The sequence below is a fragment of the Camelina sativa genome, chromosome 15, assembly GCF_030686135.1.
Source record: "Camelina sativa cultivar CO46 ecotype springtype chromosome 15, ASM3068613v1".
In the NCBI taxonomy this organism is placed as follows: Eukaryota; Viridiplantae; Streptophyta; class Magnoliopsida; order Brassicales; family Brassicaceae; genus Camelina; species Camelina sativa.
The window spans coordinates 13,237,188-13,257,408 of record NC_141894.1 but is presented as its reverse complement, the minus strand read 5'-3'; the positions used below and the strand labels follow the sequence as shown (position 1 = coordinate 13,257,408).

General features: G+C 35.9%; 2 protein-coding genes and 1 pseudogene across 2 annotated transcripts; all 3 read left to right on the top strand.

Moving 5' to 3' along the window:
- On the top strand, window positions 1-1,209 carry LOC104746738 (putative F-box/kelch-repeat protein At3g22730). Its single transcript, XM_010468262.3, has one exon. It carries the CDS (start codon window positions 30-32, stop codon window positions 1,131-1,133), a length of 1,104 nt encoding a protein of 367 aa, XP_010466564.2. The 5' UTR covers window positions 1-29; the 3' UTR covers window positions 1,134-1,209.
- A 3,366-nt stretch (window positions 1,210-4,575) lies between these two features.
- LOC147926580 (F-box protein At3g22700 pseudogene) lies at window positions 4,576-6,257 on the top strand (annotated as a pseudogene).
- A 5,970-nt stretch (window positions 6,258-12,227) lies between these two features.
- Window positions 12,228-12,935, top strand: LOC147926579 (uncharacterized). The gene is made up of 3 exons (XM_087487108.1): window positions 12,228-12,375; window positions 12,551-12,756; window positions 12,843-12,935. The coding sequence occupies exons 1-3, from the start codon at window positions 12,228-12,230 to the stop codon at window positions 12,933-12,935; spliced, it is 447 nt and encodes a 148-aa protein (XP_087343234.1).
- Window positions 12,936-20,221: the final 7,286 nt, after the last annotated feature.

Genomic DNA, 20,221 nt, shown 5'->3' with positions numbered 1-20,221 from the left:
AGTAGCTGTCTTATTTCCTGGGAGAAATAATGATGATGTCCGTAATTCTTCCTTTAGATTTGGTAGAGGAAATACTTTCTAGGCTTCCAGCCACAGCTTTAAAACGATTAAGATCTACTTGCACACAATGGAACGCTTTATTCAAAGACCAAAGGTTTACTGAGAAACACTTTAGTAAAGCACCAAAGGAGTCTATCGTTCTCATGCTGAAGGAGTATAGGGTTTTTTCAATGAGCCTCAATCTCAAAATTGCTCCTCCATCTCTAGAGTTTAAGGGTGGTCTTGGCCTAAAGGATTCTCATTCTAGTTTAGAAGAGTTTGACATAGATTTAGTTGTTCATTGTGAAGGTTTATTGCTATGCATCACCAAAGATGATAGACCTGTGGTTTGGAACCCTTGTTTAGGCGAAACCAGGTGGATCCCACCTAAAACCAGTTACAAGTGGAACTCTACGTTTGCTCTAGGATACGAAAAAACGAACCATAGCTACAAAATGCTGATGTTTTGGAAACGTCACAACGACATACCACACGACCGAGTTAATGGGTATCAAATCTATGATTTTAACTCTGATTCATGGAGGGTGCTTGATAATATTGTCGCTCTCGACTGCTTCCTGCTATCATCTATAGGCGTCTCACTGAAGGGAAATAGTTACTGGCTTGCTTATGATACAGAAGGCTATGATGAATTCTTACTATGTTTTGACTTTACAGCAGAGAGCTTTAAACCTATGTGCCTTCCTCTGGTTGTTGATCAGATGGCTCTATCAGTTGTTGGAGAAAAACAACTCTCAGTGTTAAGTAAGAGCGATAGTACATTAACGATGTGGGTTACCAATAAAATTGATACTGATATTAAAGGTGTGTTGGAGTGGAGCAAATCGTTTGCAGTGGATATACCCACCCACGATTTATGGTTTCCATTTTTCTTCAGTTCTTTAGTTGTCGAGGAGAAGAAAGTGGCTTTGTGTTGTGAGAGAATTTTCGAGACCGGTAGAAACAACTTTTACATTATTCGAGAGGGCGAAGAATCTTATACAGAAATCCTTTATGTCGATTCTACAAACAGATCGAGGTGGTATCCATTTATTTTCAATTATGTTCCAAGTTTGGTTCAAATCCAACTATAAGAATGAAACTTGTCAGTTAAACTTATTTTCAAAGACAATGTTGTTTGAATAATTTAATGAATACTTTTAATCAAAAGATATATATTTGATCGGATGATGATGTTTTAACCTCAGGAGCTCTGATTTTAAAAGTGACAAACTATTTATAATTCACGATACTGAATCAGTAATGCAGGGAAATGAGCTCACAATGGCACTGTCGGGGAGTGCTCTTTATCTCTATCCAATGGTGTTCCAAATACAAACCAGAGCGAGCGGTTCAATGACACAACTATTGAATTAAGTCGCTAAAGAATTGCAAAACTATTGACGAAATCATGATTTTCTATCTTTTGCTTGCGAAACATGGCCATGTATCCGCTATAACCCAGCAAATCTATATAATAATAACAAACCGAATAAATGCGACCAACAGTTGTGTTTTTTCAATTGTACCTTTTGGATATTTTCTGAAAAGTCGTGATGGATCATTAAAACGGTTATTTATGAAAAGTTACAACTGTTCACTGTAAAGTTGTGTTGATTGAAACATTCGTATCTTTTGAAATCTAGATATATTTTTCTGTTTTAACTGTTTTCATTTTTTTTTGACATGACACAAAATCAACTAAAAATTCAATCTCAACGGTTTATTCATTTTTCTAAATTATTTTCTAGCATTCATTCTTTTAAAAATTAAGAAATTCCTCTAATTATTGATTTAACAAAAGATTTTTGGAATGATGGATCTATCTCGAATAAAGGCCACCAAAAGTTGTGTTTTTTCAATCGTACTTTTTTGGATAATTTTCCAAAAAAATCTCTAGAAAATTTAAATTGTGTGTTTTACACAAAGTTGCGATTGTTTATTGTAACGGTTTTTTTGTAAAGTTGCAAGGTTCATTGTAGAGTTGTGTCTATTCGAATATTCGTATCTTTTGAAATCTATATATTTGTCTTTTTGAACTGTTTTTTTTTTGCCATGACACAAAATAATATAAAATTTAAATCTCAATGGTTTTTACGGCTCTCTAAATTATTCTCTAACATTAATTCTTTTAAAAGTAAGAAATTTCTCCAATTCTTGATTTAACAAAAGACTTTTGGAATGATGAATATAATTTACAACTTTTAGTTAGTTTTATATATAAAAAATTAATGAAAGTACTTATATATAATAGCAATCCGAATAATAGCCACCAAAAGTTGTCTTTTTCAATCGTACCTTTTGGATAATTTTCCACAAAAATATGTAGAAAATTTAAATTGTGTGTTTTACATAAAGTTGTGATAAGTCATTGAAACGGTTTTTGTAAAGTTGCAACTATTCATTGTAGAGTTGTATCTATTCGAATATTCATATCTTTTGAAATCTATATATATTTGTCTGTTTGAACTGTTTTCATTTTTTTTTGCCATGACACCAAATAATATAAAATTTCAATCTTAACGGTTTTTACAGCTCTCTAAATTATCTTCTAGCATTCATTCTTTTAAAAGTAAAGAGATTCCTCCAATTCTTGATTTAACAAAAGATTTTTGGAATGATGAATCTAATTTACAACTTTTAGTTAATTTTATACCTAAAGTCTTTTTCCAAGAGTTAGATGGATTATATAATGAACTTTTGGATTTGACTTTTGAATATGGTAATAAAGATGTCTTCTATTTAAAAGCAGTTTATATGGGTTTGTAGGTATAATCAAGTGCAGACACAACAGTTGCGATTTTTCGTTGTTACTTTTCGTAAAAAATGTTTTTATTTGTTTTTTTTTATAATTCAAAAGGTTGTATCTGTTCATCGTAGAGTTGTGTCTTTTCACTATATTTTATTTATATTTTTTCATCACAACTTTTCGTTCTAATAGGTGTGTCTATTTAAATAGTCATGCTTTTTGAACTCTCTTTATATTTGTCTCTTCATCACTAACTAACAAGTTTGTTGAAACAAATTTTCCATTTTATGTTGAGTCTAGATAATTGAATATATTCTATAATCTAACTTAAATTTTAGAAATAATTATAGCAATAGAGAAATTTTATACAACTTAATATTGAATTTACAGTTGTGTCTATTTATCTTAACTTTCTGTTAAAAAAATATTTTAATATTTAAAAATAATAATAACAATCTGAATAAATGAGAACAACAGTTGTGACTTTTCGTAGTATTTTTCTGTAAAAAAATTGGTTTTATTTGTTCTTTTTAAAAAACTCAAACAATTGTATTTGTTCATTGTAGAGTTGTGTCTTTTCACTATATTTTATTCTTTTTTTCTATCACAACTTTTCGTTCTAATAGGTGTGTCTATTTAAATAGTCATATCTTTTGAATTCTCTATATATTTGTCTCTTCATCAATAACTAACAAATCATTGTTCATTGAGACAAATTTTTTATTTTATGTTAAATCTAAATAATTTGAATATATATATTTTTTATTTTTTATATCTAATATTCAATGTTATTTTATCATCTAACTAAAATTTTAGAAATGATTATAGTAATATAGAAATTTAATAAAACTTAATATAGAATTTATAGTTGCATCTATTTATTGTAACTATTGTAATATTTAAAATTTAATTTATTTTTTCTTAAGAGTTGTGTATTTTAATTTTAATTTTCAGTTGATACTGTTTCACTCATTATTAAATATATTTTTTAATTATAGTTATTTAATAGAAAATTACATTACTCATTATAACCATTAGTTCAATATTTTCAGTAAGGATCACTTTGTCATAATGATTTTTTTTTTAATTATAGTTCTTTACCATAATTCTTCATAAAAATATCTTATATTTATAATACTTTAAGTAATATGTTTTTCAAAGTTGCGTCTATTCTAGATAATATTTTTTGTTATAAGTTTTCATCTTGATGCTTGTGTTTTTATTAACAGTTTATGTATTCAAACTATTCTATTACATTCCAATAATTTCATAATGTATAATTTTAAAATTTAAATTTATTTTTTTTTTTCTAAAATACTTCCCCGCGACATCGCGGGGAGTCTGAGTCCTAGTTATATTAGTGCCGACAAGATCTAAAATGTGTTTATTATTTTTGTTGATAAATTTCCATTAAATTGCCAATTGGCACTGATGATTTCTAAGATCGCTTAAACTCTTATGTACAATAAGCTTCAATCTCAACCTTGCTATAGATAATATTAAAAGGTCCACTTTCCCTTAAGGATTCTCATTTAAATTTAGAAGAAGTCGCGATACAGCCAAAGTCTTCCGCTACGACGGTTTATTGATATGCATTACAAAGGACAATAAACTATTAGTTTGGAAACCAAGTGGATCCAACCAAAAGCTGGTTGCAAGAGATACTCTAGGTTTGTCCCAGTACACGAAAACAACAAATCTTGTGCTATCTACAAAATTGTCTCTGCCGGAACAATGATGAAATCATAACCCCCAATCGGTTCCGGTTTATCGAAACAAAGATTGGTTTAGGGGCAAACTGAAAGATAAAAAACCAAAATCCTAATTGAGACGCTTTCTTTTTCCTTGGGAGATCTGATCACAAAGAGATAAAAAAACTATGATGTCCTATCTTCCGCCAGATTTGGTTGACGAAATATTTTGTAGGCTTCCGGTGACATCTGTGAAAAGGTTACGATCTACTTGCAAACGATGGAACGCTATATTTGAAGATGAAAGATTCACTGAGAAGCACTTTAGTAAAGCACCAAAGGAGTATATGGTTCTCATATTGAAGGGGTATAGGGTTTGTCCAGTGAGCGTCAATCTCAACGTTGCTCCTCCTTCAATCTCAACTTTTTCCCATTCTAGTTTAGAAGAAGTTGAAATAGAAGACGTTTTTCATTACGATGGTTTGTTGTTATGCAACACCAAAGATGGTAGACTCGTGGCTTGGAATCCGTGTGGGAGAAACCAGGTGGATCCAACCCAAAACTTATTACGAGAGAGAGTCTAGGTTTACTATGACCAACGGTTTGAAATATATGACTTTAGCTCTGATTCATGGAGGGGTTTTGATCACGTCGACTGCGTCATACAAAGTAACGGTTATAGTAGTGGTCCGTCGTCTTTGAAAGGAAATACTTATTGGGTTGCTATAATGAACACAAATTCGTAAACAGTTTTGATTTTACAGCAGACATATTTAAACGTCTGCGGCTTCCACTAATGATATTGGTGATGTGACTCTATCAGTTGGTAGAGAAGAACAGCTTTGGGCGTTAAATCTGCGCATGAGAGACTCTAAGTTTGCTCTAGGATACCGCAACAACAAATCTTGCCGTGACTACAAAATCTTGAGGTGTTGTAATTTTAAAGATTACAAAACACAGAACCGAGTTATTGAGTTTGAAATCTTTGATTTCAGCTCTAATTCATGGAGGGTTCTTAATGACGTAAACCCCAACACCTTCGAACTAGCATATGTTGGCGTGTCTTTAAAGCAAAATACTTACTGGATTGCTGTATATGAAACAGATATTTGCTTGATATGTTTTGATTTTATAACAGAGAAGTTTAAACATCTATGTGTTCCGTTGTTTCAAAATCTTGGTATTATTGTTCTATCAGTTGTTAGAGAAGAACAGCTCTCACTTTTACATCGGAGCTCTCATCATAGACCAAAGATGGAGATATGGGTAACCAATAAAAGTGATGATGAGGCTGCTTTGGTGTGGAGCAAATCCTTCACAGTGGATTTACCCATTGGCAGTAATTGTTTTCATGTTTACTCGAGTCTATTAATCGACGAGGAGAAAAAATTGGCCTTGTGTTCTAATTTAGGTTTTGAGACCGGCTGGAACATGGTATACACTATTGGAAAGGACGATGAAAATTATACAGAGATGCCTTATACTTTTAAAGACTTTCCATGGTCGCAAGGATCTACAGACAAAACATGGTGTCCACGAATTTTCAATTATGTTCCAAGTTTGGTTCATATCTAGCAACGTACAGTCGAGGCACCTACTCTCTTTTTCTTCCTCTTGGTTTATTTATTATTTTTTTTTTTGACGAACTGTTTATTTATTTATTATTATTATTATTACTTTTTTTTGAGGAAAATGTCCATTGAAGAATTGAATAAATATTTTCTGGTACTTTGTGATTTCCTTTCTTCTTTATGGTGTATAGTTTTGGTTTGGATTGAGCTTGTTTTTCACTTGATATGATGATGATTTTAACGTAAGGAGCTCTGATTATTATGTCTTAACTACTCTAAAACTGTTTTTTTTTTTACGTACATAAACCTTGAAATAAATGATGGGAAAGACTGGATAATGCACAAAAGATCATAAAAGTAATTATATACATAAAAGTAAGGTTTGATAAAAAAAAAAGAAAAAAAAATACATAAAAGTAAGGTTTTGGTCTCTTTTTATTGGTTGTTTTTCATTTAATGTTTTTTTTTTTATTTTTGTTTTTGTTTTTAATTGTTTAATTACTTTAACACAATATTTAACTCACATATTAAAACTCATTTAAAGCAATTAAACAATATTTAAGACCTAATTAACACAATACATTTAATTCACACATTAAAATAAAATTATGCATTAATTATATTCCACCACTCAATTTTATTCAAACACAATAAATTATTATTGTAACTCCATAATTCTAAATGTAACTTCCATCAATTTTATCATATAAATAAGTATTCTCTCATTCTCTCATATTCTCATATTGGCATTCTTTTACTTTCTCAATTTCACATTCTCTGATTCTCTTTCACTTCTCTCATTCTCTTCCACAATACCTCAAATCATTTTTTGTTTTTTGTTTTTGTTTTTGATTTCTTATTTTCGTTGTATGGGTTACAAGAAAATAAATGAAATATCGATGTAAATTTTTAATGCTAAATTTTAATTTTAGAGACTATATGATCATATAATTTTAGAGAATAGCTGCTCCTCTAATGCTTCCTCTGGTTCAAGCTGATCCTCACGTCCATGTTCATTGGTCGAGCTTTCCATGGTCTCATCACATATGAGATATAACAACACTTGATATTGGTGGGAGAGGAGGAGAGAATTATTACTTATAAGATGATAATCTAAATTAGATAATGGAGGTGAATCTTTAAATACCATTGGTTTACCGCCTATCCGAGGGATCGAGCATCAAATCGACTTTGTGTCGGGAGCCGCTTTACCAAACTGACCTGCTTATCGCACCAACCCAACTGAAACCAAAGAGCTTGAAAAACAAGTGAACGAGCTGATGGACAGAAGACATATTCGAGAAAGCATGAGTCCATGTGCCGTTCCAGTATTGCAAGTACCTAAGAAAAATGGGAGTTGGCGAATGTGCGTGGACTGTCGAGCCATCAACAACATAACGGTTAAGTATCGCCATCCTATCCCTAGATTAGATGATATGCTTGATGAATTGCATGGTTCTAGCATATTTTCTAAGATTGATCTTAAAAGTGGATATCATCAAATTCGCATGAAAGAAGGTGATGAGTGGAAAACAGCTTTTAAAACCAAACAAGGGTTATATGAATGGTTAGTCATGCCGTTTGGTTTAACTATTGCGCCTAGCACTTTCATGAGATTGATGAATCATGTCCTTAGGAAGCATATCAGAATTTTTGTAGTGGTTTATTTTGATGATATTTTGGTTTACAGCAAGAATTTAGATGATCATGTCATGCATCTTAAACTTGTTTTAGAATTGCTTCGCAAGGAAAAGCTTAATGCAAACTATAAGAAGTGCACCTTTTGCACATATAATCTTGTTTTCCTAGGCTTTGTTGTAAGTGCAGATGGAATCAAGGTTGATGAGGAGAAAGTCAAGGCAATCAAAGATCGGCCAAGTCCTACAAATGTGAGCGAGGTGAGGAGTTTTCACGGCGTAGCAGGATTCTACCGACGGTTTGTCAAGGATTTCAGCACCATTGCCGCACCGCTTACGAAGGTCATCAAGAAGGACGTTGGTTTCAAATGGGAAGCTGCACAGGAAAATGCCTTCCAGGCCTTGAAAGAAAAGCTTACTAATTCCCCTGTTTTAATTCTTCCGAATTTTATGAAAACTTTTGAGATTGAGTGTGATGCCTTAGGGATAGGTATTGGAGCTGTTTTGATGCAGGATCATAAGCCCATAGCGTTCTTCAGTGAGAAGCTTGGAGGAGCTACACTCAATTATCCAACCTACGACAAAGAGCTTTACGCTTTGGTCCGAGCACTACAAACATGGCAACACTACCTATGGCCGAAGGAGTTTGTCATTCATACTGACCACGAGTCTTTTAAGCACTTAAAGGGTCAACAAAAACTCAACAAACGTCATGCGCGGTGGGTCGAATTCATTGAAATATTCCCATATGTTATCAAGTACAAAAAAGGTAAAGATAATGTTGTAGCCGACGCATTATCTCGCAGGTATGTTTTGCTTACTTCTTTAGATGCAAGATTGCTAGGTTTTGAACAGATAAAAGATTTGTATGCCAATGATTTGGATTTTAGCAAAATATTTCAATCTTGTGAGAAGTTTGCTTTTGGAAAGTATTACCGCCATGAGGGTTATCTGTTCTTTGAAAATAGACTTTGTGTGCCTCACTCTTCTTTGAGAGAATTGTTTCTAAGGGAAGCACATGGAGATGGTTTAATGGGTCACTTTGGAGTTTCCAAGACCTATAAGGTGATGCAAGAACATTTCCACTGGCCTCACATGAAAAGAGATGTTGAACGACTATGTGAACGATGTGCGACTTGTAAACAAGCTAAGGCTAAGGTTCAATCCCACGGTTTGTATACCCCTTTACCTATTCCTTTGCATCCTTGGACTGATATATCTATGGATTTTGTGGTTGGATTTCTTAGGACTAGGGCTGGTAAGGATTCTATTTTTGTGGTGGTTGATCGCTTTTCTAAAATGGCACATTTCATTCCTTGTCATAAAACTGATGATGCCTCTCATGTTGCTAGCTTGTTCTTTAGGGAATTTGTTCGTTTGCATGGCATTCCTAAGACCATTGTTTCTGATCGTGACACTAAGTTCCTTAGTTATTTTTGGAAAACTTTGTGGTCTAAGTTAGGAACTAGATTGCTTTTCTCTACTACATGTCATTCGCAAACTGATGATCAAACTGAAGTTGTGAATCGAACCTTGTCTACTTTGTTGCGTGTGCTTATCAAAAAGAACCTTAAGACTTGGGAGGATTGCTTGCCGCATGTTGAATTTGCTTATAATCATTCTATGCATTCTGCGACTAAGTATTCTCCATTTGAAATTGTTTATGGGTTCAACCCCACTTCTCCTTTAGATCTAATGCCTTTACCTTTGAGTGTGAGATCGAGTCTTGATGGCAAGAAAAAAGCCGATTTAGTTAAACAGGTTCACAAAAAGGCTAAGGAGAATTTGGAGGCCCGGACGAAGCTTTATGAGAAGTATGCGAACAAAGGGCGTAGAGAAGTCATCTTCAATGAGGGTGATCAAGTGTGGGTTCATCTTAGGAAGGAGCGTTTCCCGGAGGAGCGAGCATCCAAACTAATGCCGAGGATTGATGGACCGTTCACAGTGCTCAAACGAATCAACAACAATGCCTACCAACTCGACCTCCAAGGTAAGTACAAAGTTAGTGGTAGTTTCAATGTTTCTGATCTTCTTCCTTATTGTGCAGATAATTCGGATTTGAGGTCAAATCCTTTTCAAGTGGGAGAAGATGATGAGACCATGGAAAGCTTGACCAATGAACATGGACTTGAGGATCAGCTTGAACCAGATGAAGCATTAGAGGAGCAGCTTATACCAGCAGAAGCAGCAAAGGAAGCATTGATCGTTCCGGCGGGTCCTATAACAAGGTCATGGTCCAAGAGGTTCAACCAAGCCATCAATAGAATACTTAAAGAGTTGGACAAGAAGCTTGAAGACGTGGCTCAAACAACTTTCACAATGATCACAGCTCAAGGTGCTCGGTAAAGGGTAAAGTGTTGCTTTGGTACTCTTTTTCCCTTGGTCAAGTTTTGTCCCATTGGGTTTTCTTGACAAGGTTTTTAATGAGGCCTAAGTAACATTTTCAAGCCCCTTTGCCAGCCCAAGTCGTGGTCCAAGGTTCATTACAAAGGCCTTGGCCCATTTTCTATCTCTTTCTCATTCAAAAACAATGCATTTAATGTTTTGTCATTTCCTAGACATCTTGCATGAACTTGATCTTGTTAAAGCTCTTGCAAGGCTGTCTAGGGTTTTATTTCTCTTCTCTCTTTCGTTCCCTCCCTTCTCCTATAAAAAGACAATGTATCTCTTCTTTGTTTTTCATCAAACATTTTAATCAAAAACTTCTTTCTACTTGTTTGATCTGAGAAGTGTGTAATTTCTTCTCAACTTGTTTTCTTCTTATTGTGTCATATCTAAGTTGAATTCGAGCCTGAAGTCTAAGAGATTTCCATCTCTCTTAGAAGTTCATTTTGATCCCCCTTTCATCCGCTGCATCATTTCATCCGCTTTATCTTCTCCGATCCACTGCATTTTCACCCCTTCACCTTCTTCGTCGATCTTGTCTTTGTATCTACGACCCATTGATCATCATCTTTCTGACCGTTCATCTTCAAGACCTTGCGAGTGTGTTCTTGGGAGCAGATTCCTTACCAGGAGTCTATCAATATGTGTTGTAAGAGTTTGATTTTATATTTTAATTTAGAAAGTATTATATATATTTAACATTTTTTTCAATTTTTGTTTTATTAGTATAAAAATAAAATATATATATTTTTTTTTATATTTCTTGCCTTTCTAATCTATTCATATTTATTAATTAAATTTCTATAGATAAATTTAAATTCACATATGTTGGTTTTAACAAAAAAAATCAAGTTTATTTGAGAATTAGATGTTCCTATTCTTTTAAAACATCAATGTGTAACATATTATACTTTTGAATCAAATTATGGATCCACCAACACTCACTTTTAAATTAAATGGGTTTCAATTTTAGGAGTTGGAAAAGTATAAAAGTTTGTTTTTAACTCCCATAATAATATCATAGTAGTGTTCTCAATGGATTTAATTTAATATAATAGAACATGTTAAAAATGTATTAGTATGTACTTAACTGCACTTTTGTAACTCTCAAATAGTTACCTTTGATACATGACTTTTTGTATTATCTATTAAAAGAAAAACACATATCTCACTATAACCCTCATGACCTCATATTTCAAATCTCCCATAATTTTATAAATTCTACAATATCATTATTTTTCCTTGATTTAATCAATGATATCTTAACTTCATAAAAGTTTCGGTTTATTTGAATAGGATATACATTGAATATATGATATATAGTTTAATTATTTTTTTTCTTTATGAAACATTATAATTTCATAAAAATCAAAGTCTAGACAAAATTAAAGACTTTAAGATAATAACCTAATAAAGTAGTTGCTGTTTTTTCATTTTATTTTTATGGAAAATGTATTAGTCTAATAGTCTATGGTTAGACTCACTTAGTTATATATGTATGAGAAACTGCAAACCTACTGTTTATTATTTTGATTTTTTCTTAATTAAAACAATTTAAAACTCTTTAAGCTATCACCATAAAAAAAAAAAAAAATATGTATAACTAACACCACAATATAAATTTTGTGAGAATATATATCACAATGATTTTGAAATATGACTACAACTACAAAAATATATGGCATATGGCATGTAAAATATTATGACTTAATTGCACTAAATATATAATCATCAAAAAAATTCGATTTTTTTTACTTTATTTAAATTCATACTACATAGTCTTTAAATTTTGATATACACCAAAAAAATAAAATAATAATAACATGTTAATTTATATACTTTTTTTCAAAACAAAATAGCGAATTGAAATAACTAACTAGCAGAATCTGCTTGCGACTGAAGTAACTAGCTTTTTCTCTTTCCAGAGTGACCCAATCGATCATGGCCTACCCAAACAACGAGGAAGGCTATGATGGTCTGAACAGGAATAAATTTATGAATATAACAAAAAAAACTAATTTTGGTGGGTATTTTTTTTTAATGCACTAATGCAGAAGTCAAAGAGAGAACCCTCAAAGATTCAGTGACTGTGTGCATGTTGCCGGCTTCTTTCTGGTTGGATAATTGATGGGACCTATCCCCATTAATTGACTTCATGGGTGTTAATGGGCCAAGGCTGTTGAGGCTAAGAAAGGGTGCTCTTGTCTCAGATGCAGTGAGGAATGGGGAGTGGTGGATGCCTGCAGCACGGTCTGAACAGCAACAATCTTTTATGGTCATAACTCCCTCCACCGATTCTGAAGGTGAAGATGTTTTTCTTTGGTGTTGTACGTCATGATTTTTTTCCTGGATCTTCCTCTAACAAGGAAACATGAGAGCAGCTTCGTTCTCATTCTCCCTTGGTCCCTTGGTTCAAGACTGTGCGGTTCATAGAAGCAGTGCCTCATTATTCTTTCATAACTTGGCTTGCGGTACTAGAGAGGCTTCCTACGAGAGATAGAATCCGACGCTGGGGAATAGATGTTCTTGTGGCTTGTGTGCTCTGCTCTTCTGGTACTGAATCTAATTCTCTCCTTTTCTTCGAGTGTGCTTTCTCTGCCTCCGTGTGGGTAGCTTTTGCTTCTAGATTCTGGCCATCCCCTCCTCATCAAGATCTTCTCTCTATATCATCTTGGATTCTTCAGGCAAGGTCCCGACATCAGTCACAAGTATTTGTTCTCATCAAGCTCATTCTGCAAGCCGCCTGTTACTTTGTGTGGCGTGAACGCAGTGCAAGGATTTTCACCAGCATATCATCTACCGCCACTTCAGCTCAAGCCTCCTTGGACCGGTCATTAAGGGATTGTCTTCTTTCCTTTCATGACTGCTCTGTTCTCGGCACTTATTTTCGTTGTATTAATTTCCCTCTCTTTCTCTTTTAAGAAAAATATTTAGGTTCACCCCTAGGGTGAATCTTTCTGTTCACCTCTTCTTTTCAACCAATCAAAAGCTTCTGTACATTATTTCATTAAAAAATAAATTAAAACTAAATTAAAAAGCAAAACAAATTAAGGAAACAAATTCTATATATATTTTTAATTAAGAAAAATTAAATATTGGCTTGGTTTAGATTTTTAAAATTAGAACAAAATTATGTGTTGGTTTGAGTTTACAAATAAGGTGATTAGAGTTAAAACTTTACAATTAAAACAAAATTATATGTCTATTTGGGTTTACAAATGAAGTTGTTAGGATTTAGATTTTACAATTAAAACGAAATTATATATCGGTTTGAGTTTACAAATGAGGTGGTTAGGGTTTAGATTTTACAATTAAAATTAAATTATATGTCGGGTTGGATATACAAATAAGATGATTATGGTTTAGATTTTATACAATTAGAACGAAATTATATGTCAGTTTGGATTTACAAATGAGATGGTTAGGGTTTAGATTTTGTAATTAGAATAAAATTAGACGTCTGTTTGGATTTACAAATGAGATGATTAGGGTTTAGATTTTACAATTAGAATGAAATTATATATCGGTTTGAGTTTATAAAAAAACGGGTTTAAGTTTTTAATTTTATAATAATATATACCGATTTTATTTCCTTATTTTATAAGAGGGTGAATGAATAGGTTCACCCCTAAGGGTGAACCCAAATATTGTTGCTCTTATTATTTTTAATAAGATGTATCAACATTGTACATGAAAAATAAAAAATTGGTATAACATTTTTTTTAACTTTTTACCGAAAAAACAATAAATTATTTAAGTTGCTGAGGCAAGCAGGAACAATGAATATAACACAGAAACCCCCTTAGTATCAAAAATAACAGATTCGTTAAAAGCCTTAGAGATTAACTTAGACTTTGAAAAAAAAAAAAAAGTAATTAATAATAATAAAATGAGTACAAGATCGAAGTACTTTTCTATATCCAAACTGAAATTGAAATTAACTGATAGATAAACAAAAAGTAATTAACTGATAGCGTAACACCAAAAAAATTTTAAATTCATTGTCGACGACTCAAAATTATTTATTTTAAATGAAGTAGAAATGTTTAAAGGATATAGAATTGGACATTTTCTTTTCTGTAAACAAATTCATTAGATTTTTATTATATACAAGGTTAGATCCGCGCGATACCGCATAATGTTTTTTTATACATTTTTAAATACATTTGGTGTTAAAAATATGATTTACTTTTCTGAAATTATATTAATCATAAAAATTATGATTAACAATGATAAGATATAGAAGTATACTGAAATATAAAAATTAAGCCTACAATGATTTGCAATTCCATAGTATTTGTTATTACAAGTGTTTACATTTATATATGGTAAATTTAATTGTATAATTGGCTTGACTCTAATGTTTGCTATGATTTTTAAAAGCTCTAGTGTATTAACAAGCCTGCAACAAAAAGACAAACTTAATTAAAAGCTGTGCACAAATCATAAGCTTCATGAATGTTTCCTACACAACAAATTTGATATCCTTTGGAATCATGAGTTAGAGGACACATGTTCTCTTATCATCTAAGAGTCTTCTCTTTAAATACAAAATAACAATGTAACTATAAAGGTGAGATGAAATAATATCACGAAAAGAGCTTCTTCTCCAAGTTTCATTTTCATGCTTTTCTACAAGCTTTTACTCAGAACCCTACACAACAATCGATCAAGAGAGAGTAGTAACTGAACAAAACGGAATTGATAACATACTTAGGGATTTTCACTTGGGGAACTTCTTTTTGTTTTTGTTTCTTATAACAAAACTGACACACTTCTTTTTGTGCATGTTTGTGAACAAGTTCTCCAATACAAAACATTGATCAATACACAAATGAATACAAAATCCATGATTCGAACGGCACAACATCACAAACATCAATACAATAAACGAAGTTTATTTACCCATGTTCCACTCTTCTTTTTACCGAGATCATAGAAGGTTTTTATTTTTCCTTTGTTGATACACTCCTAATTAAGCTTTCAATCGTACTGCATAAAGTAGCTACCTTCTAATCCAATATATCCACACTACACTCTGTGAAGAAACATGAAAATAAAAACATTATATCAAAGGCAAAATTAATAGCATATAGCAAATCATCAAACAATAACTACAACAAAACCTTCATTGAGCTATTTACTGATGAGGGTCGTAAAGAGTTTGGTCATTAGAAATCTCATGCGAGGACATGGTCTCATCAACGCTTCTAACTACAATTGACTACACTATTTAAAAATCAACAATCTTAGATGATCAAAAGAGATTAAATCAAAAATGAAACAACCGACCTTTTTTTTTTTAATAATAAATAATAAATATATATATAAATAAAACTACAACTAGTGGTCCCATACCCACTAGCCACCTAACCACATTCACAATCAACATCGGAAAAACAAACCAATAAATATCCAATAAACCAATAACCAATAAAATAATATTCAGTATAAATTCCAATCATAAACTAATAATCCAAACAACATCAACTAGTGAACCAGCAATCCTAAGCAACAATCTAGGACTCAACTCTAGCAACCTAACAATGCTAGACAACATCCAATCAAGTCTCTAGAACATCCTCCTCTTCATTGCCTTGATTCCACGATCACACTTTGCCTTTACCTGCACCACAAACACAAATTGAGATGCATGAGTATTTGATAAACACTCAGTGAGGCAATCCTCCCATCTACTGGGCTATACACACAAGCAACAATGATTCCAAAGTTCCAAACAAGCAACAAACAAACACACAAACCAGGAAATCAAACATCGTCTCGCTGGAAGGGAGGTGTCGACCGACACCAGCCTAGTGTCGACCGACACTGGCTCAATGGTGTCGACCGACACTACCCCACAGTGTCGATCGATGCCCAATTTGCTGGTGTCGACCGACACCAAGTGGTATCGATCGACACTCCCTTTGCAACTGCGATCCGCGCGAAGTCGAGAGTCAAATCTCGCTCCCAAATCTCCTCCAAATCATCCAATACTCAAAACCCAAGCCTTATACCTCCATAGGAACCAGTATCAACCAATCCCAGCAAGAAAAACACACAAACAAGCAACAACAAGCAAGAACAAGGGAATCAAAGGCTTAGATTAGCCATGGTCATGCACTCACATCTCTGCAGAAAGATTCTGACCAATAAGAACGAATTCCCTCACTCCTAGCAAGCTTCTAGCACCTTCCCAGCCTTAGATCTCCCAAGAACAGCAAGGAATCTCACCAATCTCTCTCAAAAACTCAAGAACCAACTCTCTCTTTTGTTTTTCTCTAAAAACGGCGAAACAACAACAAAACACGACCCTAGGTCGTTTTCCCCCTTTTACAACTCGATTTTAGGGATTTCCTAAACCAACCACGCAAACCGGACAATTAAAATCGAACCGACCAAACCGGCTACAACTAGTGTCGATCGACACCTCCTGTGGTGTCGATCGACACCCTCACAAAAATCTCAAATAATAGGTTTGCTGGTGTTACAATTCTCCCCCACCAATCTAGATTCGTCCTCGAATCTTGAACAATCATCAGCCAAGGACTAATGTGCAACCGTCTCCACGGCCCGCACTCCTCCGACCGATCTACAGAAGGTCACCTCTAGGCGATAAACTCACGCTCCAGGCGTCATTTGCTCTCGACTTTTTGGATTTTCCTTTACTCATAGGCCTAGACCTTGAGTTCTTATTGGCTCCTCATCAGACCTAAGTCTGCATGCCAAAAGTTGGCTCCTCATCGGGCCTAAACCCGCATGCCATAATATATAAGGAAAAATCCAAACTCGTCTCTCTCGGGTCGTCACCCTACAGCGCGCCTCCGACCATCGTCCGAAGTCGATATACCAACCATACTCCCAAGCCACAAAGTCTCTGAATATGGCAGTACTAGGAGAACCAGAGTCCCCCAAGAGTCACGAGCAAACCATTCTGAACACGTCTGAGTCCTATCCCTATCCAAGTTTCCTTCCCGTGGCTCGCGTAAAACATCTCAATGTCCTACCAGCCACATATCCCCTCACTGGAATACCTCATGACCACACAATGATCATATACATGCCACAAGTGCCGCCACTAAGGCCAAACAAAATGTCCTAAAAAGGACCGCCACTAAGGCCAAACAAAATGTCCTAAAGAGGACCGCCACCAAGGCCAAAAAAATGTCCTAAAGAGGACCGCCACCAAGGCCAAGCAAATGTCCTAAAGAAGACTGCCACCAAGGCCAAACAAATTTCCTAAAGAGGACCGTCACAAAGACACTCTGGCTAAACAGCCCGTCACAAAGACCATCTGTCCCGAAGGGCCGTCACAAAGACCATCTGTCCCGAAGGACCGTCACAAAGACACTCTGGCTTAACAGCCCGCCACAAAGGCCACACAATTGGCTAAACAGCCCGCCACAAAGGCCACACACGGCTAAACAGCCCGCCACAAAGGCCACACACGGCAAAACAGCCCGCCACAAAGGCCACACAATGTCTAAAAAGACCGTCACACACGGGCACACTGACTCGAAAGTCCGCCACTAAGGCCACACACAAGCCCCTCCCAGGCTCTCCACCGCTAAAATGGACAAATTCTAACTCACGTAAAACTTTCCATATTTAGCACTTTCCATTTTTAGAAACTCCTATTCTAGGAAAACTTTCCTCCAAAAACCCCACCTCACGGAGACTTTGTACACCGAACACCACCTCATCTTGTTACTGAGTCGCACAACCAACCACCCCAAGCGACCGAGTAACAAGAGAGATGGGCTGGAATACTCCATTCCCGCTCCAGCCACGGATTACAGATGGGACCAGGCTAAACAAGCTCAATTTGCGGCTTGCTTCTCATACCACTTCTTGAACCTTGCCTTCATCTTTGCCTCAGGCTCCCAAGTCTGCTCCTCAACACCATCACAGTCCCACAGGACTCTCATCAAAGGAATCTTCTTCTTCCGAAGTTCCTTGATCCTCCTCTCGAGAACCCTAACTGGTCTCGCCTCCAATGTCATGTTAGGCTGAAGATCCTCAGGAATCTTAGCCAACACCTGCTCACCCTCACGGAGACACTTCCGCAACATAGACACATGGAAAACCATATGGAATGAACGCATCACCTCAGGTAACTCCAGCCTATATGCCACAGGTCCAACCCGCTCAATCACTCTGAATGGACCCCATATACCTCGGACTCAACTTAGTCTCTGACAATGACCTGTTCGGACCCCGCAACATGGCCATCTTGAGGTACACTCTGTCTCCTACCTGAAACTCAAGATCTCCCCTCCTCCTATCAGCATAACTCCTTTGTCTATCCTGAGCCTCCTTCATGTTCAGCTTGAGAACCCGAATCTTCTCTGAGGTCTCCTGAACAAAACTAGCACCAAACATGCTCCTCTCCCCCACCTGAGTCCAGCATAATGGTGTACGACATGGTCTCCCATACAAAGCCTCATAAGGAGCCATCTTAATACTCGCCTGATAACTGTTGTTGTAAGCAAACTCTACCAGGTTCAGGTGATCTGCCCAATGGCCACCCCAATCCAACACACACATCCTCAGCAAATGTCTGGATCGTCCTCTCAGACTGTCCATATGTCTGGGGATGATAAACTGTACTCATATGCACCTTAGTGCCCATCTCTGCCTGAAATGCCTTCCAGAACACCGAAGTGAACTTAGAATCTCTGTCAGACACAATGCTCGCTGGCACCCCATGCAATCTGACTATCTCTCTCACATACTTCTTAGCCAAGACCGCTGCTCCATCAGTCTTCTTAATGGCCAGAAAATGTGCTGACTTAGTCAACCGGTCCACAATGACCCAAATAGCATCAAAGGTCCGTGACACTGGCAATCCTACCACAAAATCCATGGTGATCATATCCCACTTCCACTCTGGAATGGGTAAACTCTTCAGTAACCCGCCAGGAACCTGATGCTCAGCCATCACTAGCTGACACACATCACACCTCGAAACCCAACTAGCTACATCCTTCTTCATCTCGACCCAATGATAGTACCTCTTGAGATCATGGTACATCTTAGTCGCTCCTGGATGAATGGACAACTTGCTCGCATGAGCCTCTCTCAGAATCTTCTGTCTCAACTCCTCATACTTGGGCACACAAACCCGACCGTGCACCAAGATAGTACCATTATCTGAGATCTGATACTCTGAATCCACATCCTTAGAGGCATTCACCAGCCCCAAATCCTTCTCCTGAGCCAACCGCACTCTACTTAGAAGATCTGCTCTATCTACTGCTTCCAAACCCAATGGTTCCTGTGAAACAGCACAAGCGCTCAAAGCACTGATCTCCCCTACCAGAGACTTTATCTCCTGCTCCTGAGCCGAAGCTACCCTCTTCCGACTCAAAGCATCTGCAAATGTGTTAGCCTTACCAGGATGATAGGCTATCTCCAAATCATAATCCGCTACAAGCTCCATCCACCGCCTCTTTCTCAAATTCAGCTCAGGCTGAGTGAATATATACTTCAGGCTCTTATGATCTGTAAACACCTGTACCTTTGTACCATAAAGATAAGATCTCCAAATCTTCAGGGCAAAAACTACAGCACCCATCTCCAAATCATGAGTAGGATAGTTTGCTTCATGCACCCGCAACTGCCGCGAAGCATAGGCAATCACCTTCCCATGCTGCATCAGAACACACCCCAACCCAACTCTAGATGCATCTGTATAAACCACATAGGGTTCTCCTTGCTCAGGAAAAGCCAACACTGGCGCAGTAGTCAACATCTCCTTCAGGCTTGCAAAGCCTTCCTCACACTCTTCTGACCAGACAAAAGGAACATCCTTCCCTGTCAACTTAGTCATAGGACGTGCTCTGCTTGCAAACCCCTGCACAAACCTCCTGAAGTATCCTGCCAATCCAAGAAAACTCCTGATTTATATGGCATTATGCGGTCTAGGCCAATCCCTGATAGCCTGAATCTTCTCTGGATTCACAGAAACCCCGTCTGCAGACACAATATGACCCAGAAAGCCCATCTCCAACTGCCAAAAACTACACTTGCTCAACTTGGCAAACAACTTCTGCTCCCGCAGCATCTCCAAATGCATTGCATGCTCCTCAGGACTCTTAGAATAAACCAGGATATCGTCGATGAAAATGATGACAGACACATCCAGAA